Source organism: Phyllostomus hastatus, unplaced genomic scaffold, assembly GCF_019186645.2.
Source record: "Phyllostomus hastatus isolate PE091 unplaced genomic scaffold, TTU_PhHast_1.1 phas_contig_551, whole genome shotgun sequence".
In the NCBI taxonomy this organism is placed as follows: domain Eukaryota; kingdom Metazoa; phylum Chordata; class Mammalia; order Chiroptera; family Phyllostomidae; genus Phyllostomus; species Phyllostomus hastatus.
Window position 1 is genome coordinate 715064 of NW_025333909.1, and position 26881 is coordinate 741944.

Genomic DNA, 26881 nt, shown 5'->3' on the forward strand with positions numbered 1-26881 from the left:
AATCTGACGTAAAACTAGTTTAATACACACTACAGCAAAATGGAATGTTTTGAGTATCCATTTCTGCTTCTTACCATTATTGTATATCAGTCAAAATGTGACCGAACACCACCCTTGGCTGGTGTGGCTCAGTGATTTATAAGTTGAGAGTTGTTCCACAATAATAATACTGATATTAAGTACATATATACACCTTATTTGGTCCATATTAGTTATTGAATTAAAAAAACTCAAAGATACGACACCCTAAATGTCATTTCTTTAGTTTCACAGAGCTTTAATGTGCTTAACATATATATCTTAAATGTTAGAACATAATTTTTGCCCTGTCCTACTGTACTTATTATACTTAGAGGCAGATTCTTCATTGAAATAGGAGTCCTTCTTTCAAAATGTGAATCGGTAGTTAAATATATTCATACTGTATAGAGTTACTCCCCTTATCAATGTAGAACTGGCTGGAAAAAACTGACTTAATTCAGTAATGCATTATTAATTTGAAAACTTAGCTGAGTTGGGAGAAGTCGTCTCCCTATGAAAGTATATCTGTCCCTACTGAAATGGTGGTATGTGCCTAGGTGCAATTGGTTGTTCTCAACTAAGCTATAAAATCTGAGAGAGGAATTATGTCTTCTTATAGATTTATCTCTTTATACAGACTTAGTACAATGCTACCTATGCAGTAGGTGGTAAGATGATTAAATTAAATATTTCTGTGACTTAGCCTTAGTTTCCTTTATTTGTAAAGTGGGGATGATACAGTACTCAAATGCTAAAACGCTGTTAAGAAAACAATTAGATTAATATAACTATATTAAATTAGAATAAGCTATTACTATAAAATCCTTAGACAGTATTTGGTATGGGTAGGTGTGGGTAGCATAATGAGGAGACATATCCCAAGACTATATGGTTACTTAAGGAAATGATGACTTACGTTTGAGAAGATGACTGTCACTGTGTAAGTGCTAATCAGCTGTTGTATTGCAATTTAACCCTTAGCCATGTGCTTTTTAAAATATTTTTAATTATAGGCTAAAATTCTACGCTTGCTAGCCATTGTTTATTTTGACTGGGAAAGAGGAGATAATTATGATAAGGCTCTCGACGCTATAACCCTAGCAAACAAGGTATGAGATGTTTTTACTTTTAAATATTAGATTAATGAACTTTTTAAAGCTTTAATTCACATTTTGAAATCTAGTTTATACACTTGCTTTAGTATCCCTAGGTTTTTTCTTAAAACAACAGATTGTAACAGTCTTTTTTACAGCACAGAAAGAAATAAAATATACCTCATTGACAACAGATATTTTTTGGGGAAAAAAAAAGGCTTTTGTATGAAACATAAAACCTTTTTCTGTCTGCTGTGAGTTTTTAGGATAAAGAAGAAAATAATGATCAAATAGGCAGACAATGGAATTTAGTTTAAAAACCAGCACCATGAGAGTGAAGGCAGGCAAGGAAGAAAGAATGAAGGAGGGAATCGTAGTTGAGTAAGCCAACCCACTGTGTGGACCACCACTTCGCATCAGGTTAAATATAATTTTTCATTTATTCATTCAACAAGTGAATATTGAACACCTCCTGTGCCCTGAGCTGAGTGTTGGAGATGATTGATAGGGAAAATCAGAGTTGGTGCTAGTGGGGTCGATGAATGCTTTATTGTAGGTGGTTGTGGGAGCAGCAATTAGGGGGAGGGGATAAAGAAGACTTCCTGAATGGGTGCTGGCAATGAGTAGGAGTAAGCTAGGTATTTGGAGTGTAGGGAGGTAGGGAGGCTGCCCATGTGGTGTTCCAGGCAGAGGGAACAGCATGTGCAAAGACTTAGCAGCAAGAGAGATCACAGGCATTTGGGGAATTGAAACAAATTCCCCAAGGCCACCAGAGTTTATTCAGACAAGAAAGATCAAAAGCAGAGCACACAAATGTGAAGTGAGTAGATTGGACTAGCAGGACCATTGTAAACAGTAGCCAGCCAGTCTCATACCATGGGAAAAAGAAGGCACTGGCAGGCTTCTTAAACACAGAGGCTGCAGAAGAAGCAGAAACTCTGGGGAGCTGCTGTAGGCAAACTCAGCTGCCTTGCTGGCAAGGTCATTTGAGAGAGGAAGGACTCTAGACCTGGCTAGCTGGGTCCTGCAGTCAGGGGCATCTCTACCCTCCATGAAATCCTTTATAGGAGGCCTTGGCACCTGCTGTGCCCTCTACCCCGAATTCTCATCCCCCGAGTGGGCGCGCTCCTCCTTCCCCACCCCCACCCTTCAGAATGCAGCTCTGGCCACACTTCCTCAGGATGCTCTTCTGAACAATACCTGCCCTGTAATTCATTAACTCAAGGACAGCCCAGGCACCAGGGACTTTACCTTGTAGCTATTATTATCACAGTTGTGATTTTATATCTGTTTGTGTGGATTTTAAAGAAAATGAATGACCATCTCTCCTGGTAGACTGTAAGCCCAATGAGGGCAGCAACCAAGGCTGGTTTTGCCCACTGCTACATCCCCAATACTTGGCATTGTGCCTGGCACATAAGAGGAGCTCAATAAATATAACGAGCTAGACTATATCCAAAGGACAATATTAATCATCTGTGACCTATAGAATGGTAATGTAATATGATTTGTTCTAATATTAATTGAATGAATGAATTAATTTTATTTTTTCTGAGCACTATTCACTGTAGCACTGAGTTCAGTATAAGGAGGGTACACCTTGGGCCTGTTCAAAGGGCAGATTTTTCTCGAAATTATAAAGAGCTGAGTATTTGGTCCCTGGTCATGGTCTAGACTTGAGCAACACTTCTCATACTTTATGGTGCATTGGGAATATTGTTCATGGACAGATTCTGACTCAGTGTCTTGGGACCTGAAATCCTGTATTTGTAACAGGCTCCCAGGTGATGCTCAGAGGAAGGCAGTCAGAGGGAGGGAGGCCAAAAGGCAGCCTTGGAGCTGGTTGGTGAAGGTCCTCTGTCTCCCAAAGGAGCTCCCCCTAAAGTTCCTTTCTCCTTCATTTCTCAGCCAATACAAAATTCAGAAATTCATTTGCAAAGAGATGGGACTCCAGGTCATTACCATAGTATCTGGGGGAAAGGCTGAGCAGCTGTCACATATAAATGGAAACTTTCCAGATCACTGAAACTTAGCCTTCCATGTACCTAAAACTGTTTTTTTCTTTGTTATTGGAAATATTTCAAATTAATGTTATGAACACTATCTTGCCTTCCTAAGCAGAGTAAATTGGACAGAACCTGAAAAAAAAAAAACACCACTGGCTTTCTTTCAGCTCATGCTCATACGAACATGGCATACGTACATATATACATATATATGAACATACATGCATATATACCCCTACACTCCCCGACGAGGAACATTTATAATCAGGCTGATGACCATTTAAAGAGACTCAGTTAAGATCATATGTTTTACTCAATAAGTGAATTAAATATACTGAATACTAGGAGAAATGTACATAAAGCAGATGCCAGGATTGTTCATAATAGCAATTGGGTTGAAAGCAATTCATGTGTCCAAAGTAGACCTGGTAAATAAACTGTCATACAATGGAACAGTATAGAATAGTCATTTGCAAACTTTAGTATTCATAAGTATTAACTAGAACATCTGTTAAAACACAATTTCCTTATTACCTTACTAAACAGGCACTGGAATTTATGTTTAAATGTAAACTTCATAATGCAAATCAATAATAATGATTTTACACATTTTTCTAAAACCACACACACACACTTTATTTGCTGGGCCCCACCTGCAGAGTTTCTTTTTTTCATTCTTTTTTAATTTTATTTCATCGTTATTGTATCTTTTCACATTGTCTTGTAGTCCCCTCATACCCCACTCCTCCCAGCAATCACCACACTGTTGATTCAGTAGGACTGGTGAGGTCTGCGTATCTAACATGTTTCCAGGTGATGTAGATGGAGGGAATACACTTTGAGGACCACATTACAGAGTCATGAAAACAAATACATTAGTTTCATGCATCAGCATAAATGAATCTTAAAACCAGGACACTGAATGAAAGGAGCAAGTCACAGAAGCATTTGTGTACATTGTGATTGTTTGAATGAAGTTCAAATGCAGGCAAAACTAAACAATATATTGAGTATATAAAGAAGAGCAAGGAAATTAACTGCACAAAATTCAAGATGGTGTCTGCCTCTGTGGGGAAGTGAGGAAGATGCGAATGGGCAAGCGTAGATTGGAGGCCGCTAATGTGCTGATAGTGTTCTGTTTCTTATGTGGTGAATAACATGGGTGTTTGTTTCATCATCATTCTATAAATTACATATACATATTTTCTATAATTGTGTGTGTTTGTGATATACTTCACACTAAAACATGGAAAAGTTCTCTTTAGAGCTTGCATGAGAACCAAACACTGTAGTGATGGGAAGGTCAAGGGCAGAAAGAGCTTCAAGGGAGGCAGCCGATTATGGTCTTTAGAGTCAGAGAGACCCAAATTCAAATTTCATCACTAGTGCTTAGCAACTGTGTGTCTATGGGTGAGTTACTCCATATGGGCCTAAGGTTTGTTATCTGCAAAACAACATTCATACCACTTGCCTTGAAATTTGTTATATCTGGATCCTGTTTTCCAGTAACTATTTGGTAAAAGAAAAAAAAAAAAACCCAAAAATCTAAGGAAGAAGAGTGAGAAACAATAGTGAGAAAAAATTAACGGATAGGACAAGGAGATTGATTGTAGGGAGAAAGCTAATGAATTTAATGGGTGCTTAGTCACGAGTTTTGAAAGCTTAGTTTCAAGACATAGTAAGGATAGACAACACAGTGTGAATGTCTATGGAAGTGAATAGATGATACAATAAAAGCCAAGCACTCTCCATTCTCTGGAGTTGTTTGATAATGAAATAAAAGAGAAAAACATACTGTTAACTTGTGGGAGTATCATAGACTGGAGGAAAACAGAGATCCTGCCAAGGTCTGGAAGACCTGTATATCTCTAAAGGTAAGGGGGAACTGAGCCTAAGACGTATTTCAATGTGCCCATTAGGAAAAGTAGTAATGGAATAGATTCACATTTGCAACCTTAGTTTATTCTTTGTATTAATGTCATCTGCATTTGCAAAACCTTTTAATACCAGTGTTTACTTTCTCTAACTTTCCATTCTTAAGACATCTCAAACATGAATAGCTATAATCATTTTCAGAGTTTGGATTTAATGAGTACAATGTTCATGTAGAGGATAATTGGCTTTGTAGAGAGAAAAGTTCTGTGGATCTACACTGCACTTTTAATCTTAGCCAGCTGTATAAAGATGTACCCTGTCAGGCAAAAGTGGAACCAGGCTACAGATCACAGATGGCTTAAGGCCAGCTAACAGGACTTGGAAAAACCATTCAGAGTACATTGTTATGAATAGTAAATATGACAGGCATGTCCTATAGGAAAGACAATATGTTTTCTGTTTTTTCAACCATTGTTTGCAGAGTATGGTAGCTCTTACTAAAATCTCAAAAACAAACCCAATTCTAATTGATGTTTAAGGTTTTGCTTACCAAGACAAGAATATGGCCTTATATTCACACAGTTTAAGTATTGACCTTGTCATTTAAATGCTTGCCACTCAGTGGAAATGTTTACATGTTCTTTTTCTTGTTTCATTTCATTTAGATTGAATAAAATATCAGAAAATGTCCTCAGGGATAGACTGGATGTTATGACCTGATCTTTTGTAATTTTGATTTCCTTTGATCATGAGTCATCCTGCTGTGGTTAAGTAAAACAGGCAATTACTTCAAAATTGTCTTTTACATTCCACAGTTTTAAAATAATCGTGATTTCTCTGTTTAAAATAGGCACATTTAAACTCAGCTGGGGTTTACTTGAAGATCAAAATCCTCATGAAGAGCCAAATAACTGATGAAGAACTCATGGAAGGTATTGTCTCTGTGTGTGAAATGCAGTTTTGAAACTTAACCACCAATTTGTTGAACATGACATCTTTCATAGTATAATTTGATGGTGACCAAAAAGGAAATTGATTACATAAGTAAGGTAGAAGATTGTTGTCCAGGAAGCAAAAGAGAAAGGAGAGAATAATAGCAAATTTAATAGGTAGTAAAAAAGAAACTGAATAAAAGCTATCAGGCCCTGGCCAGGTAGCTCAGTTGGTTGGAGTATCATCCTGTACACTAAAAGGTTGCAGCTTCGATCCCCAGTTAGGTCACATACCGAGGTTGTGGGTTCAATCCCCAGTTGGGGCATTGAACCTACTCATGACAACAATTACAACCTACTTATTACAACAATTTGCAATAAGTAAGACAATAATCAGATTTGGATGTGTGTATCTCTAAATTTAGTGATAACTTAGTACTGTTGAAACTTTCTGTGATGTCTCGAATCTTACCCAGTCACCAAGAGACCTCAGAAGCTGAAATGTACAGAGGATTCTGCATCTCGAGGTTGTTACCATCTCTAGGTTGTCATCTTAGTATGCAAAGGTTTAAAAATGTTAGCAACGAGGAAGGCAACTCCACTTTTTTTTACACTAGGGGAATAAACTAACCAATTAAAGGAATAGACTTACTCAAATTAGTGCAATGTGGAAATACCAAAGTAATTATTGGAGTTACCTGGTGTAAAGATTCATTTTGGACTAGATTTCCCCATTACAGTTTTATCAAAATGCATATAAGAAGCTGAGTTTAAAATGAAATTATTCTTTATTCCCAGATTGTTTTACTTAATTCAATCTAGATATTGTTAATATTCAGAGTAATGAAGTTACAATGTCAGATTACAAATTAGGAGGCTTCCGTGGCTCTAAGTTTTTCATAGTTTTAAAATAATAAAATTATCTTTTACTTTGTCGCATTGAGAGAATGTACAAAACTTGCATTTTTATTGTCTTTATTCATTTCTTTGCTAGTGAAAGTACTTTATTCTTAGAATGAGCAACCTAAGTGCTGGCATTAGAATTTCACTGGTATTTCTTTATTGTAGATAAAAAAATTAAAAATACATACAATTCTTTAAATTATGAAAAAATAGCACATTCCCATTAAGGAAGTTTTTGTTAAATACTAAAAATATCTGTCGTCCGCCATTTACTGGAATATCAACACCTTGACAGCAGAGATTTTGTGTTTTGTCCACTGCTGGCCAGCACCAACTACACAGTTCCTGGCCCTATAGTGTGGACTCAATATATTTCCTTTTGTTATAATCTACACTGCTTTTAATATCTTTTCATAAACATTTTCCTATATTTATTCCAGATGACTTTTCAGAAATATAATCTCTGAGGTACAGGGAATAATAATAACAGCAGCTGTCCCTTATTGAATGCTTACTAAGTGCTAGGTGCTTTGCTGTGTAATTTATGTATATAATCTCATGTAACCCTCTCAATCACCCCAACAGATGAGTGATATAGTCCCCATTTTACAGATGACAGAACTAAGATGCAGCAAAATCTAAGTAACTTGCTTATGGCAATACGGGTTGCAAGTGATTTCAAGTATATGTTTTTCTGATTTCATATCCCAAGCTTTTAACCACTGTGTTCTTAAGTACTTACAGACCTCTTATAGTATTGCCAAATTGCTTTTCAAAAGGATGGTGCCAGGTTACTTTGTCATTTATTTAAGGGTGGCTGTTTCATCACACTGTAGCATTTTATTTTTTATGTCATAAAAAGATGTTGAGCTCTGGCTGGCGTAGCTCAGTGGATTGAGCGTGGACTGCAAACCAGGCATCGCAGGTTCGATTCCCAGTCAGGGCACATGCCTAGGTTGCAGGCCATGGCCCCCAGCAACCACACATTGATGTTTCTCTCTCTCTCTCTCTCTCTCTCTCTCTCTCTCTCTCTCTCTCTCTCTCTCTCTCTCTCTCCCCCTTTCCTCTCTAAAAATAAATAAATAAGTAATCTTTAAAAAAAGATGTTGATAAATTTTTAGGCAAGACATGGTATGTGGCAAACATTTAGAAAGTAGATTTTGAACAGAGAAAAATTATTGAAAATAGCTAAGCTTGCTCCAAAATGAAACTGACATGATTATTTTTTCTCTTTGTTAGCTGTCGAAAGCGTTCTGCATCTTGACATGTCTTTGGACTTCTGTCTGAGCCTTGCTAAACTGCTGATGGATCGTGGAAGGTACAGAAGAATTGATTTTCTTTAAAAACTAACATGTTTCTAAGGTTTCCATGTACACGTATTGAATCTCTGTCTGTCTATCTATCTATCTTCATCCATATCCACAGAGCACAATATTTTCCATTGTGCTGATCAAATTAGAAAATGGAACTGTTTGGTTGCTTTAAACAATTAATAGTCAGGTAATTCTAAAAATTTATTTTAAATTTTTAAAAAATAACATGAAAAAAAGAATAAGATAGTTATGACTTTATCAAACAGGAGTTAGACGAGGTTAACCTGCAGGTCAGTGTCAGGTGGAACAGGAAGGCGTGAGCAAAGTATAGTCCTCAAGTGATATACCTCTCCAGCACTATCATTATGGGATCATTAATGTCAAAAGGGGCCTTAAAGTACTTACAGACCTCTTAATGCTTCTCAAACATCAGCCTGCGTCAGAATTTCTGGGAAGTAAGCACTTCAAAAGATGCTCAACATCATTAGCCATCAGGGAAATGCAAATCAAAACCACAATGAGAAACCACTTCATACCTGCTAGGATGGCTGGAATCAACGAGATAGGTAATAACAGATGCTAGCAAGGATATGGAGAAATTGGAACCCTCATACACTGCTGGTAGGAATGTAAAATGGTGCAGCGGCTTTGGAAACAGTTTGTTAGTTCATCAATAAGTTAAATAGAGAGTTACTTACCACATGGCTCTTAGCAATATTATTCTTAATACTAAAATGTGGAATCCACCAAAATTTTGATTAACTGATGAATAGATAACAGTTTATCCATACCATGGAATACTAGTTGGCAATAAAAATAAACAGTACTGACAGTGGTGTCCAACCTTCTGGTGTCTCTGGGCCACGCTAGAAGAAGAAGAGTTGCCTTGGGCCACACATTAAATACATTTCAACAGGTAATCACAAAAGAAGTCTCATGATGATTGATGTAAATTTATGATTTTGTGTTGGGCCACATTCATAGCCATCCTGAGCTGCATGCAGCCCATGGGCCACAGGTTGGACACCCCTGTAACATGGATGAACCTTAAAAACATTATGCTAAGTGGAAGAAATCAGCTACAAAGACCCTATATTAAAGCATTTCACTTATGTGATATTTTTAGAATAGGCACATTTATACAAACAAGCTAGATTAGTGCTTGCCTAGGACTGTGAGAGATTGGGGGAAATGGGGAGTGACTGCTAATGGGCTTACGGTTTCTTTTTGGTGTGATGGAAATGTTCTAAAATTGATTGGGTGGTGGTTGCATAACTCTGTGGATATACTAAAAATCAATGAATTGTACACTTTAAATGGATGAATTATATGATATGTGGATTATACCTCAATAAAGCTGTTAAAAATATAATCACTGAGGAACTTGATAAAAATAAAGAGGCCAGGCTCTACCTTATTCCAACAAGCCTGGGTCTCTGTATTCCTACTAGATCTCCAGGTAGTTCTGAAAGCCACTATTTTAGACCAGGGATCAGTAAACATTTTCTGTAAAGGGCAAGGTAGTAAATATTGTCAAGTCTGTCACACCTACTTAATCTGTTGTTGTAATGTGAAAGCAGCCATAAACAATCTATAAATGAATGAAAGTGGCTTTATTTACAAAAGAAAACTTTGTTTATAAAAACAGATGGCTGGTTGAATTAGGTCTGCAGGCTATAGCTTGCCAACCATTGTTGTAGACCAGCCTCCTACTTGTACATGGCTTCTTGGGTGAAAAGTCACTCGGCCTCTTCTGGAATACCTGTGGAAGGGAAGATTTTCATTATTATATTTTTACAAAGCTGGAATACAAAATTCTTCCTCACATAGAATTTATACATATTTCCAGTAATCTCTACATGTTTATACATATTACACAATAGGGGAAAACCTAGTTCTTCCCTACTGTGTGTTTTTCTCCTTTATACATATTTTCCCCTGTGAGTCTCCTTTACTACTTACACAAAATGTTTCACTTCTGGTCACCAAATGTGTGGAGGTTTTTGCCCACACTGAGCAATTCTCTGTGACACCAACTGGGTATTCTACAATTTGACTCTATTCTGACACTGTCTACCTGGATATAATGTCAGATCCACAGGTTAAAAGCTCAGTCCCACAAGACTGTCTCCCTACCACCCCAACATACTTCAGACACCAGTTGCAAGCCCAGGTTTCTGGCCTGCTGGTTATTATTAGATCAGAGGTTCCAACAACCCCCTGCTTGGGTTCGAGTAATTTGCTAGAGTGACTCACAGAACTTAAGGAAACACATTTACCAGTTCATTAAAGAACATGATAAAGGATTCAGGTGAACAGCCAGATGAAGACATACATAGGGTGAGGTCTGGGAGGGTTCCAAATGCAGGAACTTCTGCCCTCATGGACTTGGGGTGTGTAGTCCTCCCAGTGTGAATGTGTTAACTAGCCTGGAAGTTCTTTGAACCCCACACTATTGGGATTTATGGAGGCTTCCTTACGTAGGTGTGAGCAATTGTTAATTCCATTTCCAGTCCTTCTCTCTGGAGGATGTGGGGGTGGAGTTGAAAATTCCCAGTTTCTCCTTACATCTTGGTCTTTCTGGTGACTAGCCTCCACACAGGAGCCACCAGAGTCACCTCAGTAGGAAAAAAGATGTTCCTAGTGTTCTTATCACTTTGGAATTTACAAGGGTTTCAGGAGCTCTGTGCCAGGACCCACGGGGTAGAGACCAATATGTTTTTTATTATCTCACACATATTTTTAAGCTATTAAGTTTCAACCTAATTTTGCAGCTTATTTTTTCAGATGCCCTGATCTTTGTGAATTTTAGTTCTATTGTGCAATGTGTTAACTACTCCTTTTAGTTCATCTCATCTTCAGACTTTGTAGGCCTGCCACCTGTCTTCATCTAATTCACAGTGACCAACTTTTTCTTAAAGGACAAGATAGTATATATTTTATTTTTTAAAGATGTTATTTATTTATTTTTAGACGGGGAAGGAAGGGAGAGAAACATGAATGTGTGGTTGTCTCTCGCACGCCCCCTACTGGACACCTAGCCCACACCCTAGGCATGTGCCCTGACTGGGAATCGAACCCGAGACCCTTTGGTTCACAGACCAGCACTCAATCCACTGAGCTACACCAGCCAGGGTGATAGTATATATTTTAGATTTGGGGACTGCACAGTTTCTGTCATAATTCCTCAGCTCTGCCATTATAGTGAAAAAGCAGCAGCCATAGATAATATATCAATAAACATGCTTGCCTGTTTTCCATTAAAACTTCTTTTCAGTTTTTTGGGGTTTTTTTGGTGGTAAAATACACACGATAAAATTTACTGTCTTAACCATTAAGTATATACTTCAGTGCTATTAAGTACATTCATATTCAGAAAACTTCACCACAATGCATTTCTGAAACTGTGTACCCATTATACAGTAACTCCCTATTTCTCCCTTCTTCCAGCCCTGGCAACTACCATTCTGCTTTCTGCCTCTATGAATTTGACTAGTCTAGGTACCTCATATAAGTGGAATCATACAGTATTTATGTTCTTGTGACTGGCTTATTTCACTTAGCATGATGTTTTCAAGGTTTATCCATGTTGTGGCATGTGTCAGAATTTCCTTTTAAAGTCTGAAGAACATCCACAACATATTGCTTATCCATTCAACTGCTGATGGATGATAATACAAGTGAATTTTAGCTATTGTGAATATGAGCTGGGTGTAAAAAAACTCTTTGCGAATCTGCTTTCGGTTGTGGTGGGTAAATACCTAGAAGTGGACTTTATAGATACCATGATAATTGTATTATTGATTTTTTCAGCAACTGTCCTACTGTTTTCACAGTGGATGTACCATTTTACATTCGTACTGACAGTGCACAAAGGTTCCAGTTTCTCCATGTCTTTGCCAACTCTTGTTTTTTTCTGGGTCTTTAAAAAAATTTTACATCCTAATGGGTGTGAGGTGGTAGCACAAGTAGTTTTGATATGTATTTCCCTAATGACTAGTGATGTTGGTCATCTTTGCATGTGAGTTTTGGCCATTTGTATAGCTTATTTGGGGAGATGTCTATTCATATCCCCTGCCCATTTTTAAATTGAATTACTTGCCTTCTTTTTGTTGAGTTTATATGGTTCTCTATGTATCCTGGGTATTAATCTCTTATCACATATATGATTTACAGCTATTTTATCCAATATTGTGGACTGCCTTCTTACTTTGTTGATGGTGTCTTCTGGTGCACATTTAAAATTTTTTCAGGAAATCCAGTTTATGTATTTTTTCTTTTGTTTTCTGTTCTTTTGGTGTCACATCTAAGAAATCATTGCCAAGTCTAATTTCCTGAAGATTTCCCCCTTTTTCTTCTAGGTGTTTTATAGTTTTAGGTCTTATGTTTGGGTTATGGACCATTTTGAGTTAGTTTTTTTTATATATGGTGTAAAGGTGGAAGTCCAACTTCATTCTTTTGTGTGTGATATCTTGTTTTCGTAGCATTATTTGTTGAGAATACTGTCTTTTCCCATTGAAGGTCTTGATATTCTTGTCAAAAATCATTTGACTGTATATGCAAGAGTTTATGACTGGGTTCTCCAGTTCACTGCCCTGTATGTCTTTCTTTGTGCTAGTACCCCATTGTTTTGATTACTATGCCTTTATAGTAAGTTTTGGAATAAGGTAGTGTGAGTCCTCCAGCTTTGTTGTTCTTTTTTTAGAACCATTTTAGCTATTTAGAGTCCCTGGAGATTCTACGTAAATTTTAGAATGAATTTTTCTATTTCTGCAGAAAACATCATTGGGATTTTGATAAGGATTGCATGAAATCTGTAGATCACTTTTTGTAGTATTGGCATCTTAATAATTTTAAGTCTTCCAATCCATGAGTATGAAATGAAATGTCTTTCCATTTTTTATATGTTTAATTTTGTTGAAAACTGTCTTAACAGTTTTTACTGTCTAAGTCCTTCAGCTCCTTGGTTAAATATTTTTGATGCCATTTTAAGTGAATTGTTTTTCTTAATTTTCTTTTCATGACTTGAGAAGGTGGTCAAAAGGTACAAACTTCGAGTTACAAGATAAATAAATACTAGAGATGTAATGTACAACGTGGTGACTATAATTAATACAGCTGTATGGTGTATTTGAAAGTTGCTAAAATCTATTTGAATAGATTCTAAAAGTTCTCATCACAAAGTGACTGGTGAATTTCTAATGTTAGTTCTTGTGTTTGTACATTGTTCATAAAGCAATTTTTATAAATTAGCATCATTTTTTGTGAAAAAACAAATAAGACATTAGGAAAGAGATAATTACCTGACTATAGATGTTCATGAAAAGAAAATATTTGTGGCTTAATAAATTAAACAAATTGAATTAAAAGGTTCATTTTGACAAGTAGGCTTATTTAGACATTTAGTGATACTACCTAAGCTCAGTTATAATTTTCTCTTGCCTCTTTTACTCATATTCAAATAAACTTTAGCTCTACTGATTAAAAAACTAGCTATTCTATTCACACCACTTATAATTTTGTTTCATTGAACAGAGAATTTGTTGGATTTAATTTCCTGAAGATGATCTGTGAACACTTCAGAACATCGGAAAATGCTGGAAAAGCTTTACTGGTCCAGATTGAAATACTTTTTGAAAGGCGGGAAGACGTGCTTGCCAAGGAGAAGATTGAAGAAATCATTCTAGGTCAGTGAGATTTCTACAGATGTTTTAGAAAGGTGTTAATATGCATGTAATTCCAAGGAATAGTAGCAAAATACTTAGGTCAACAGATTTTTCCCCCTTTTTCTCACTCCTCTTTATTCTCCCTAATAACCTTTAACTATAATGCATCACCTATCCAGATGCCATTTGTTTGGCAAGCTAGAATGAGACAATCAGCAAAAATAACAAAGCATCAATAAAACCAAACTTTTGAACTTAAAACTCATGTATGGTGGAAAATTGTGATGTTAGAAACCTAATTTCATGTTGCCAGTTTGATCTCAAATCTGCTGTGTGCTTTTGGGCAAGTCAGTAGTATCACTGGATCTTGTTTTTTTCCAACTATGAAGAATGAAGGTTGTGAACGACGATTCCTGGTTTTTGACTTTTTTTTAGCAGCAGTATCGTTTTGTGATGCACTCTTACGTGAACCTGTCCCACATAAAATACTCTGGAGTTGCTCTGGCTAAAGCAGAGATGTAGAGCCAAATCTTAGCATTCCCCTATCCCCCACCTCTCTGTAGAACACTAGATCCTGAAGAGCACCAATGATCACAGTATGATCCCTTTCTTAGAAAATTCTCGCCCAAATCTTTTCCAACTCTGCAAATATATATATAGTCACTAAATGTTTTTTTTTTTTTAATTTTTATTGTTCTATTACAGTTGCCCAATTTTTCCCCCTTTGCTCTCCTCTGCCCAGCCCAGCCCTCACTCCCACAGTCAATCCCCACACCATTGTCCATGTCTATGGACACAATTTAATAAGCTTGGTCATCTGTTTTTTTCAACCCTTAGCATTTTAATGGTAGTATATTAAAAAGAGTGAAAGGGCATACAGGGAAATATACGGCTAAGCTGACAACAAGGTAAGAAGAAAAACTACAAATTTTATTTAAAAGTTTCAAACATTAAAAAAATATAATAATCTGTACTATACTCTACAATAGTTACCAAAGCCATCACTGTCATTTATTAATAATACAATAAAATGCAGTACTTGTTAGTGTTGTTGACTTTGAATGATTAAGCAAAGGTTAAAATGTGCTTCAGAAAACTAGAAAGTATATTTAGAAAAATATAATTGATAAAGCATAATTTTAGAAAAATTAAGAACTTAATGGAATAATTTAGACTTTTTAAAAGAAAAATGTTTTATGTTTAATTAAAGTAAACACTCAGTCAGCTAGAAAACTTGGTTATCCAGAATAACTAATTTCCTCAGATTATAGTTAGGGAATCTTAGTTTCATTGTGATACCTGATTATTATACTCTCAAAATATTATAATATTTTAAGTAGATACATTAAGTAGCTTTTTACTCTCCTGTGGGTATTTTTAACTAAATCCTGGAACAAACTACATCTGCTGACTAGGCTTGAGAGTTGGATACTCTCAGTCTCCTAATCAAGTCTTTGTGGAAATTGATAGTGCTAAAGGGGTGAAAGAGAAGTGGATATAGAATTATATTATTGTTTTAAACTTTTCCTTAATGTGTGCTAATATATTTGAACTCTGTAAATGTCTAGACCAAAAACAATCAGACACAAGTTACAATTTAAAGTAATAAAGTTTATGTGTAAAGATTGTCTTCAAGTATTCTACAAAGGCTTTAAGGTATAATTGGCCTTTCTTGTGAACTTGATCTGATCTGGTTAGTACACAATAAACATTTCTTAGTAATGATTTCTAGCATTGCTGCCTGTTCATTCACAATAACATTAAGGCACCAGATGATGGTCAAATTTGGAACATGGGAAAGATGTTAAAGAGAGGCTAGGCTGGAAAACTATCACAGATTGATCGGTGAATCACTGTAATTCTACCAAACTCTGACTGTATCGTATAATCAATTTTGCTAGTAAGCCTAAAATTGATGATGACAAGTTGTCTGAGTGTGATTGTGTTTGTAGCCATTACTTAAATATTATAGGTTCTGAATATACTTAGCTGTTTTATTTAATGTAATATATCTTGATTCTTGCTTCTAGATCTTGAGGGTTTTTTGGTTTTTTTTTTTCTTTTTTCAGGTCAGCAGACTGGAAAAAAATTGTCAAAAGAATTAATAAGCTATTTACACAACCTTCTGTGGAAGAAAGGTTGCCATTCTTTTCAGGTTTGGGAATAATGTCTTTTTATTCTTTATATTCTCCCTCAACCCCAACAAAGAAAACAGTGTGTCAACTATAAAAATCATAGAGCATCAAATATTTTAATAACCTATTTATTAAATATTCATAATGTAGAGTGTTAATGAGCATTGGACAAAAATTTATTTTATGTTTTTTATAAATTATATTTTATTGATTATGCTATTACAGTTGTCCCAATTTCCTCCCTTTGCCCCCCTCCACCCAGCACCCTCTATTCCCTCAGGCAACCCCCTCACCATTGTGCATGTCCATGGGTCATACGTGTAAGTTCTTTGGCTACTCCATTTCCTAATACTGTACTTTAAAGACAAGAATTTTTAAAAATTCTAACACATGATTCGTCCCCATTGAGGCATTACAATGTAGGGAAATGACACCATGATATTAAACTATAGGAAAGTAATTTATTTTAGCATGGGGAATGAGAAATTCCGAGGGGGTTTAATTCCCTTCAAAAATTGTGGTATGAAGCACAGTATTTTTAGGATAGTGAAAATACTTGGAATAATATTATAATGGTGGATACATGTCATTGCACATTTGTCTAAATCTACAGAAAATGCAACACCAGGTGTGAACCCTGATGAAAACTAGAGACTTCGGGTGATTGTGATGTGTCAATATAAGTTCCAATGTACTGCTCCAGTGGAGGGTTTTGATAATGGGACAGGCTATGCACGTGTAGGAGCAGGGGGTTCATAGCAGATCTCTGTACATTCCTCTCAATTTTGCTGTGAATCTAAAACTGCTCCATAGAAAACCTTCCAAAACTTGTGGTACAATTAAAAAGATACAAAAAATAGTAATATATTTTCTCTTTCCAAACCAATCTAGGTTTACAGTAGAAAAAATTTAAAATGACAGATAAGTTTTTTTAAGTATAGTTATTTGTAATCTAATCACTTGTAAAATTTTCATATACTCCCTTCTACTCTTTGTGTGCATTTGTGTGTGTGTGGAAAAAAAGGAATGTATTGTTTTTTAAAAGTTATATCAGATTTGCACTTCCAATCAGGAAGTAACAGAGACCAGATTTATGTCTTTGCCTAAACACCCACCCCCACAATTTGAAAAAAAGAAAAAGTTTTTAAAGACATTGGCTATCCAACAGCAGACAGTGCTTTCTGGGAGATAGGAAACAAACACGCTGAGCACTGTAATTGCGCAGCTTACTACCTTGAGTTTCCAGACTGTAGTATAAGAAGAGGAACTGAAAGGGGTTCTGGCAGGCTTTCTAATTTGAGGAGATGTCACTGAGAGTCTGGGAAACGAAAGCAGCTAAAGCTCAGAACAGAATTGCAGAGGGGAGAGCATAGCACAGAAAGAGAACCCTGGCAATCCACAAGTCCTCCTCCAGTGTTTAGCAGAGTACTCATCTGGAAAACATTGTAGTCAGTGGTAAAAAGCTGAAAGCTTTTGCTGAAAGATTGAGAACAAGACAAGGATGCTTTTTCTCACCCGTCTAGTCAACAAAAGTACTGAACATTCTAACCAGAGCAATTAGGCATCCGGATTGGAAAGGAAGCAGTAACAGAATGGTCTCCATTTGCAGATGACATGATCGTATGTATAGAACACCGTCAGACCCCACCAAAAAACTTGTTAGAGCAAACATACAAATTCAGTCAAGTTATAGGATACAAAATCAACATACAGAAATCAGTTGTATTTTTATATGCTAATAGTGAACTATCCAAAAAAGAAACTAAGTAAACAATTCCATTTATAATAGTATCTAAAACAACTATTTAGGAATAAACTTAACCCAGAAGATAAAATGTCTGTACAATGAAAATTATGACATTAATGAGAGAAGTTGAAGAAGGCACACAAAGTGGAAAGATATCCCATGTGGCTCGATTGGAAAAGTTAGTGTTGTTAAAAAGACCATACTACCCACAATAATGTACAGGAACACCTGCCATGTGTAACAACATGAATGAACCTGGAAGACATGCTAAGTGAGGTAAGCCAGACACAGGAAGACAAATATTGCATGATCGCAGGTCTACATGGAATTTGCAAGAGTCAAACTCATAGAAACAGAGTGTAGAATGGTCGTTACCAGGATTTGGAGGCTGGGGGAATTGGGGACATATTGGTCCAAGAATACAAACTTTAAAGTTCATGAAAAATTTTCAGAGACTTAATATAATGTATGGCACCTCTAGTTATATAATGTATTATATAATTGAAGTTTGCTCAGGGAGTAAATCTTGTGTTTTGACCACAAAAAAGGTAACTAGGTGAGATGATATGTTAATTTAGCTTGATTGTGGTGAACATTTCACAATGTATATGTATATCAAAATGTCTTACTTTATACCTTAAGGTTAGCTACTGCAAAATAGAATAGTATTCTTGCTTTTCTTTGATAGGCCCTGTATTTCCTTACTGAGTTGATGAAAAAAGTACTTCAGAATTCCTTCTCCTATTGAGTCTTTTTCTTTTCCCTCATTTTCCAGTCTTGCAGAATAATTTGTAAACTCTCACTTTCAACAGCCGGAGTAGAATGTAATCTTAATTCTAAATAGTCAAAGGCACTGCTGTACTTACTAGCATAGTAAGGCACAGCATAGTTGTTTCTAGTTGAAGAGTGTCTTATTTCTTTTAGATCCTAATGACGCCTGTTATTCCCTGAAAAATGTGAAGCTTCTTGTTTCACATTTACAAGGGACTCATTCTATATCTTACCTTGGTGTGCACGAGCAACCTGAATTTTCTTAGCTTAAAAAAGTCATCCTGCCCTGACTGGGGTAGCTCAGTGGATTGAGTTCGGGCTGCGAACCAAACTGTCGCAGGTTCAATTCCCAGTCAGGGTACATGCCTGGGTTGCGGGCCATAACCCCCAGCAACCACACATTGATGTTTCTCTCTCTCTCTCTTTCTCCCTTCCTTCCCTCTCTAAAAATAAAATCTAAAAAAAAAAAAGTCATCCAGATTATTTCTATTAGATTTTTCCCATTAGCGTGTTATCATTAAAAATTTTAAAGTACCTTAAGAGTAAAAACAGCCATTGCTGGTGCTGCTCAGTGGATTGAACCACACCAGCCAGTCAGAGAAAGACAAATACCATATGATCTCACTTATGTGTGAAATCTAATGAGCAAAATAAACTTATGAACAAAATAGAAACAGAGGCATGGACAGTCCATGGAACAGACGTCACAGCTGTCAGAGGTGAGGGAGACTGGATGAAAGCAGAGGAAGGGATCAGCCAAAGAACATACATTTATGACCCACAGGCACAGACAATAGTGTGAGGATGGCCACAGGGAACGGGGTTGGGGGCTGGTGGGGGTGGACAAAGCAGGGGGGCAAGGATTGGGGACATATGTAATAGTATCAACAATGAAAATTTAAAATAAATGAAAAGTATTTAAATGGTAAATGATAGAAGTTTCTTAGGTTTTTCCATTAAAAGAAAGAAAACAATACCATTTCTCTGTTTCTAGAGGTAACTTGGAAATATTAGAGCCAAATGTAGAGATATCTGTGTGATTTTGTTATTTCTTTTTAAACTTTAGATCCAAGATTATCTTGAGGCCCTAAACTGGTACTACTATTCCTTGAGAATCTATGAAGCGGATCAAATGGATGAGGAATTTCCTAAGCTGAAGAGGAACATCGCTTCCTGTTACCTGCATATGAAACAAGTTGAAGAGGTCTTTAGATTTATCTGTTTTTCTTTTTTCTTTTTTTGTGGGAGTGAGTTAAATGTCTATGTATTTTCCAGAAGTTAGGCTACATTAATATATTTATTATTTTTTCTTTGCTTAATCCCTTTAGCCTTCTCACCCAGCCCCCAACCCCCTCTCCACTGACAGCTGCCAGCCTGTTCTTTATACCCATGAGTCTGTCTCCACTTTGTTTGGAGAGTATTGTGCTAAGTGAAAGAAGCCAGTCAGAGAAAGACAAAGTACCGTATGCTGTCACTTATAACTGGAATCAAATGATCATCTATTTTTCGAAGGCCACAAATAGTGTCATGCTCAGTGGCAGAGAGAGAGGTGTAGTGGTGTAACTTCTTTGCTGTTAGGTCAGGATATCTGAGAGTTCCATAATACAAGACAAAGTCAAATTGATATTTTCCTGATTTGCACACTCTACACATTAATTAGTGGAATTTCCAAAAGGAGTTAGAATTTGGAAGACCATTAATTCTACCACTTACTCTTTACTTTTTGTACCCTGTTCTGTAAAAGTAATATATCACTGGAATTCCTGAACAAAGTTATCTGCTACTAACCATCTGCAGTGTTTTCCTTTGAAGTATACTAAATTTTAAGGTATATTTTTTTATAAGGATTCAATGAGAACAAATGTTTGGACAAAATAGTCATTCTTTTACTTTCTGGATTATCTCTTGCCTTTCCATCTACCCTAGAAAATGTTCAGAGACTGACTTTTTTATTTAATCAGGACAAAAATCTAAATGGTAAAAGATAAAAACTTATTTAAAGATAGAACCATTCATAATTTCCAAAGCAACTGGGACATTTCTTCGTCTTGGTATTGTATGGTATGCACATATGGGGGGTGGTATTGGCTCATGAAAAAGCAAAGAAAAGGAAGGATAAGTGTGGACCCAGATGAAATATGATGGTTTTTGTTGCCTTTCAAGTTTAATGACAAGTTTGGGAGAAGATATGTGATTAAGGGTTGCAATTCCAGACATTTTCTTTGAAGATTTGTTTACTTTGAAGGGTTGTTTATCTGACTAAATACTTCAGATTGTCTTTCAAAGGAATATGTACCATTTAATTTATATGTTATAAGCTTATAGTCCTGGAAGAGAAGTAGGAATTTAATGCAATTCATCATAGTTCTGCACAGGCTAGCGTTTAACTGCTTCATAAAGATAGTTGACTACTGTTTACTTAAAGACCTGAAAAGGAGGTTATCATACAGATTTTGTTCCCTAATTCATTATGTCTGCACAGGATATCATTAACTATTTCATAAAGATAGTTGCCTGCTACTTACTGAAAGCTTTGTGACTTCCATGCTATATGTTGGCCTGGCAGATTGGGAAGGACCTGGATCTGGAGGTAGAAAGGTCAGTTGCAAGGATGGATGCATCTTCTGCAGGCCAAAGAAGTATATCTACTCGAGTCAACAAAGTGGCAAGAACATAGTATGAGGCACTGTGCTTGTCTTTGAATTTACAGAGATGACTAAGACATAGTTGCCTTCAACTCAGCCAAGCAGCTGGCATCAGGTTATCCTAATGGGCAGATAAACAGATCATGGTAATGAGGAAATCTAAATACTGGAAGTATTTCATAAGTTAGAAACACAGGTCATTGGCATCACATAAGCATATCAGCAGGGAATAGGTTTTCAATCATAGAGATTTGGACTCAGAGGCAGGATTGAAATCTTTGGGGCGTTGGGGGTTTGTATAGATAGATAGACAAGAAAGAGAAGGTAGAGCTCCAAACTGGAATATGAGGCTATTTTTAAGAGTGAAACTCAGACATAGGGAGCCAGGCTGGAATGAATTACCAGAAGAACTAGATACAGTCTTCCAAGCGTTAAAGCGGTGCTTCTTAAATCTCCTTAAACTAATGTCAAGTTTGGTCCTGGAGCCTAGTATAGACCTGACCCTATAACTGGAAGTTCAAATGCTGCTAATAGTGAGGAGAGCAGGAAATGAGGCAGGTCCTAATGGTATGTATTTAGTATGTGATTATGCCATTTAAGGCCAGATTGGAGTTGAAGCCAAAGGTTGTTTTGAATATGTTCAGGGTACTCTTGTTGATTACTGTTAGTGTATTTCTCCATTTCATTCTTCCTTTCTTAAACTTAACTGACGCTGATTTGATACCCTCCATATGTAAGGAATACTCTCCTATGTACTAGGGCAGATAGAAAGGTGAAAAAAAATCACACAATTCATGTTTTACTGATCCCACCTTGTTAATTTTCATTATCTGCTGGTTTTTTTTTTTTTACTTTTTCCCTTGAGCTACTTACCATTGCTCAGAAAATTTATGCAATTATGTTTATTAGATATGCTAAAATTTCATGGTTTTTCAGCTAGGCACTCAATAAAACTCATTCTTATTGACTATCATATTCCTTGCAAAGGTGATTCCAAAACATTTTTTGTCCTTAAGCCCCCATGCTTTAACCTTTCTTTTACCAGAAAACCTTGCCTTGAAATTTCCTGAGTTTGTAGCCTGTGACACTAACTTCAACTTTTCTCCTCTTTACTTATCCTTTATTCTCCAAAAAAACCTGAGAAAGAAGTAACTTTTTCTGGGGACCTTCTCTACAAATCTCAACCCCAGCTCTTTAAACTTTTTTTGTTTATTGTTTTTTCCCCTGTCACTACAATATTTTTTGAGGTCTTCTTCAACCTTGTCATGGTCTTCAAATTGTAGTTCTTTCTCTGTCCTTTCTTTTATCACCAAACTTTCTAACCTAAAATTACTACCTGTATTTTTTCAATAATCATTCATTTGAAAATATTTATTGACTATCTACCACATGTTAAGTACTACTATAGCCCCTAGTCATCTGGGGCTATAGTAATGAACAAAATAGACAAAACTCCTACACCCATGGGTTTATACTGTACTATAGGGGTATCAAACTCATTTTCACTGGGGGCCACATCAGCCTCACGGTTGCCTTCAAAGGGCCAAATGCAGAGCTCCTTTCCCCTAGTTAAGGAGTAGTTGCATTTATACAGGCCTAAAATTACAGTCGGCCCTGTGAAGGCAACCACGAAGCTGATGTGACCCAAAGGCGAAAACTGAGCAGGAAAAAGTATTATTAAATGTTTTAGAAGAGGACTGAAGGGTAGAAGTTTTAGGGAGGGTGTCCCGGGAAGAACTGAGTGAGAAGATGTTTTGTTTTGGTTTTTTAGTAGGGACCTAAAGAAATAAAGAATCTGGCTGTATGGTTATCTGAAAAGAAAAGAACATTCCAGACAGAGGGAATAGTGAGTGCAAAGATGGGACTATACCTGAGGAACAGCACAGATAGTAGTGTGGGAATATTAGGGAAGGTCAGAGATGTGATCAGGGAAACAGTGTTACTAAGTGTAAGTGCAATGGGGAGCCATTGGGAGGCTTGGGCAGAGGGGGTGACATTATCTGACTTGTGTTTCAGTAAGTTCACTCTGGCCACTGTGTTGAACAGACTGGGGTGGGTACAAGGGCGGAAGCAGGGAGCAGGCCATTGAAATAATCTAGGCAAGAGATGGTGGTGTTGTGGACAAGAGCGGAAGAAGTGTGGATGGTAAGAAGTGGTCAGCATCTAGATAGATTAAATAAGTAAAGGTGACAGAATTCTGATATAACCAGACGTAGGACAGGAGAGAAAGAAGTCACAAAGGAGACTCTAAGCTTTTGGCCTCATTACCAACTCCCCTCCTGGTGATTTTTGCATCTATGATTCTATAAACTACTCTTATGAAGATCACCAACAGCCTTTTAATGATCAAGTCTGATGATCTTTTCTCAGTCCTCCATGTACAAAACAGTGTAACACTGTCAACTGCTTCTTTCTTCTGGAAACTTTCTCTTTGGCTTCTGTGACATCTTCTCTTAATCCTATTGCTTTGACTATTCCTTTTCTATTTCTGTTACTGGTTAGTCTCTTTTCACCAAATAAACATTGGGTGAGGGCAGGTAGTATGTTCATCTTTTTCACCGTTTTATCCCTAATATCCATGACCATGCTTGGTACATGGTAAGTTTTCCATAAAAAATTTGTTGAGTGAATTTGTTCTCTGGTTCCCCTTTTTCCTCCTTTGGTACTCTCTCCTTTCAGTAATACTTCAAATGTTTTCTTAGCTTCAGCTCTTCATTCCCAGGTCTGTATCTCTGGCCCTGATCTGTCTAATAGCCCACATTCACTCCTCTACTGTCTGTCGATATATATCCAGCTATCTATGACTGAGACCTTAGATTCATGGATTCCTTCTTCTCCCCCTATATTCATTCATATGTCAAGTCTGGTCAGTTCTACCTCCGTAGTATTTTTACCAGCTATCTCCTCTTCCATTTTCACCTCACTACCCTAGTTCAGGCCTTCGTTATCTCTAGGACTGTTGGAACGATCTTATGATTATTGTGTCTTGCTCTATAATCTTTAGTGGCTCCCTGTAAATAAAGACCAAATTCCTTAGTACTTAACGTCCTCCATAATCTATAAATAAAATAATTTTATGGTTTTTCTTTATATGTGTACTGTGTTTGACTTCAACTGGGTTCCTGCTGCCTTTCCTGCTTTTCCACTGTGAATGACCTTTTCCCCGGCATCCCTACCTTTTAAAATTATTTTTTTCAAACCTTACCTCTTAATTACAGTCTTAGCTTTCTAAGGAAACTTCTGAGACTTGCTCTTCCTTTAAGACTTTGCAATACTTCTGTTTATATCTAGGTACTTAAGTTCTGCCTTGTATTCTAGTTAATTGTATACCTGCCTTAGCCCCTATCAGAGTGCCATCTCCTTGAGGACAGGGACTGTATCTTTATTTTCCTTGATATCTAGTATAGAGCCTGATGCGTAGAGAAATAGATGCATTAAGATGCATTAAGAAATAGTCATAGATACTCAATAAATACCTGTCTATTTCCGCTGATACAAGAATTCCATTTGTTCATGCTATTTCTGTACTTGCTGCTACTCTGGATACTTGGAAATTAATTGCAAGTGATCAAGAACCTGTGAGTGCCCTTGATTATCAGAACTGAACAAGATTATATTACTTAAAAATTACCCACCCTGGCTGGTGTAGCTCAGTAAATTGAGTGCTGGCTTATGAACCAAAGGGTCACTGGTTCGATTCCCAGTCAGAACTTATGCCTAGGTTGTGGGCTGGGTCCCCATTGGGGCGTGCTCCAGAGGCAACCACACATTGTTGTTTCTCTCCCTCACTTTCTCCCTCCCTTCCCCTCTCTAAAAATAAATAAATAAAATCTTTTAAAAAATTGCCCCATTATTTTTTTATCTAGCTTAGTTCCTTTCTCTTTGAGAAAGGAGAAACACATTCTATCTTATTTTGTTTTAAAGTGAAATAGTGAATCATAGGTCACAAGTTAGTTTGGGCAGGTCAAAGGAGTTGGAGAATAAATTCCTCTGAATTCGTAGTAGATTATGTTATAGATTCATTAGTTTATACATTTAGCAGCATTGTTTTGAGCTAGCAATGTATTAAATATAGGTAATTTCTTTGTTTTTCTCTAAATTGTATAAATGTGAATTTTTAATTGCCATTATCCATTGAATATCTCCAGCACTTTATATGAGACAATATTAAACTATATATATTTTTTAATTTATTCATTTTTAGATAAAATAAAGTACTTTATTTTATTTTAAACACCAGTGTATGGTTGCCTCTTGCGCACCCCCTGCTGGGGACCCAGCCCGCAACCCAGGCATGTCCCCTGACTTGGGAATCGAACCAGTGACCCTTTGGTTTGCAGGCCAGCACTTAATCCACTGGGCCACATCAGCCAGGGCTCACTGTGGTGAAATATACTTAATTTTCATGTCTTCTTAACTTTGTTTTACTTCTTTTTGTCATATATTCTCTTATGGCATGTTTCCATTTGGGTTATTGCACTGTTCATGTAGTTCCTTTTTTCAGTTCAACAAGGTCACATTTTATAATTTGTTTCCTACAATCTTCTGTGATATTCAAAGTGTTTAACAAGGGATACGGTATAGGCAACAAATCAAAATGGATACCAGTGGGGGAAAACCCCTATAACCGTATCAATATGTACTGTTGATTATCAACCTACTTGTATATATTTTATTTCTATAAACCTGAAAACATAGGTATTTCATAGCCAGTTTTCGATAATTCTGGTATCTGCATCTTGAGAATCTATTTCTGCTATTTGTTGTTTCTGTTGATTCTCCCCTATGGTGCCTTGTTTTGTTGTGTGCTTGATTCTTTTAATGTTTTCTAATCATGATTCGTGGAAAAAATATTTACAGAAATATTTTGAAGCCTAAGGTGAAGGTGTCTTCCTCCATAGAGGATTTACACTTGCTTCTTCAGGTATTTGGGACCAATGTAAACTAAATTTATAGCTTGAGGTCTTTTGGCCTCCCGTATAATGTCATTTGGGGCTGTAAGTACATACAGAGTCTGTTAGTCTTATACCTCAGGGATTGGGTCTTCGCAAGTATTTTGCTGTATTCTTCTCATAGCCAAGGTCACTTTTTGGCAGTTTCATGGGGAGTGTGGAGTTGGTGGAATGTGTTTACTTCTGGCTTGCTCTTAGCTTAAGATTGTAATGCTTGGACTTTGATGTCTGTTTCTCTGACCTCCTGAGGTCCAGTAAAGCTAAAGTTAACATTTTCCTGCATTGACTAATGCCCACCGGAAAAAAAGTGGCTTTCAGTCCCTTCTTATTTCTTTGAGAACTCACTTTTTCTTAGATTTTGCTTGGTAATAAATTTACATATATTGTCAGTTGCTTCTGGAATTAAAAACATGTTACCCAACATGTTTGGTTGTTTTCAGCAGGAGTGTTGGTCTGACACATATAATGCACCCTGTTTTCAGAAGCAGAACTCACTGTGCCTTTAGGATTTTAGGAAAATAGTTCTTTAAAGACTTTTCTTACATTCATGTCTTTTCATTATGAGTACAAGTTAGCCATTGTGATTATGTTAATAATATTAGCAAAATACAATAAGATCTTCCTTAAAGCTTTTGTAAAAGAGACCCAACATTTTTTTTTTCAGGCTAAAGTAGCAATGGCAGAAGCTGAAGAACTTGATCCTGGACATATTTTCACTCAGTTTTACGTATTCAAGATTGCAGTCCTGGAAGGCAACTGCAAAGCAGGTATGAATGTTATTTATGAGATGCATTTGACTGTTAACACAAAGAATACAAATA

At 36.6% G+C, this 26881-nt stretch overlaps 1 protein-coding gene across 1 annotated transcript in view; it reads left to right on the top strand.

Moving 5' to 3' along the window:
- TEX11 (testis expressed 11) overlaps window positions 1-26881 on the top strand; it is a 111017-nt gene that overhangs the window by 42215 nt on the left and 41921 nt on the right. Inside the window, exons 10-16 of the mRNA XM_045847378.1 lie at window positions 1035-1130; window positions 5847-5928; window positions 8071-8149; window positions 13680-13831; window positions 15880-15965; window positions 19530-19667; window positions 26725-26827. Coding sequence (XP_045703334.1) covers window positions 1035-1130; window positions 5847-5928; window positions 8071-8149; window positions 13680-13831; window positions 15880-15965; window positions 19530-19667; window positions 26725-26827 — 736 coding nt within the window. The remainder of the gene's footprint in view (window positions 1-1034; window positions 1131-5846; window positions 5929-8070; window positions 8150-13679; window positions 13832-15879; window positions 15966-19529; window positions 19668-26724; window positions 26828-26881) is intronic.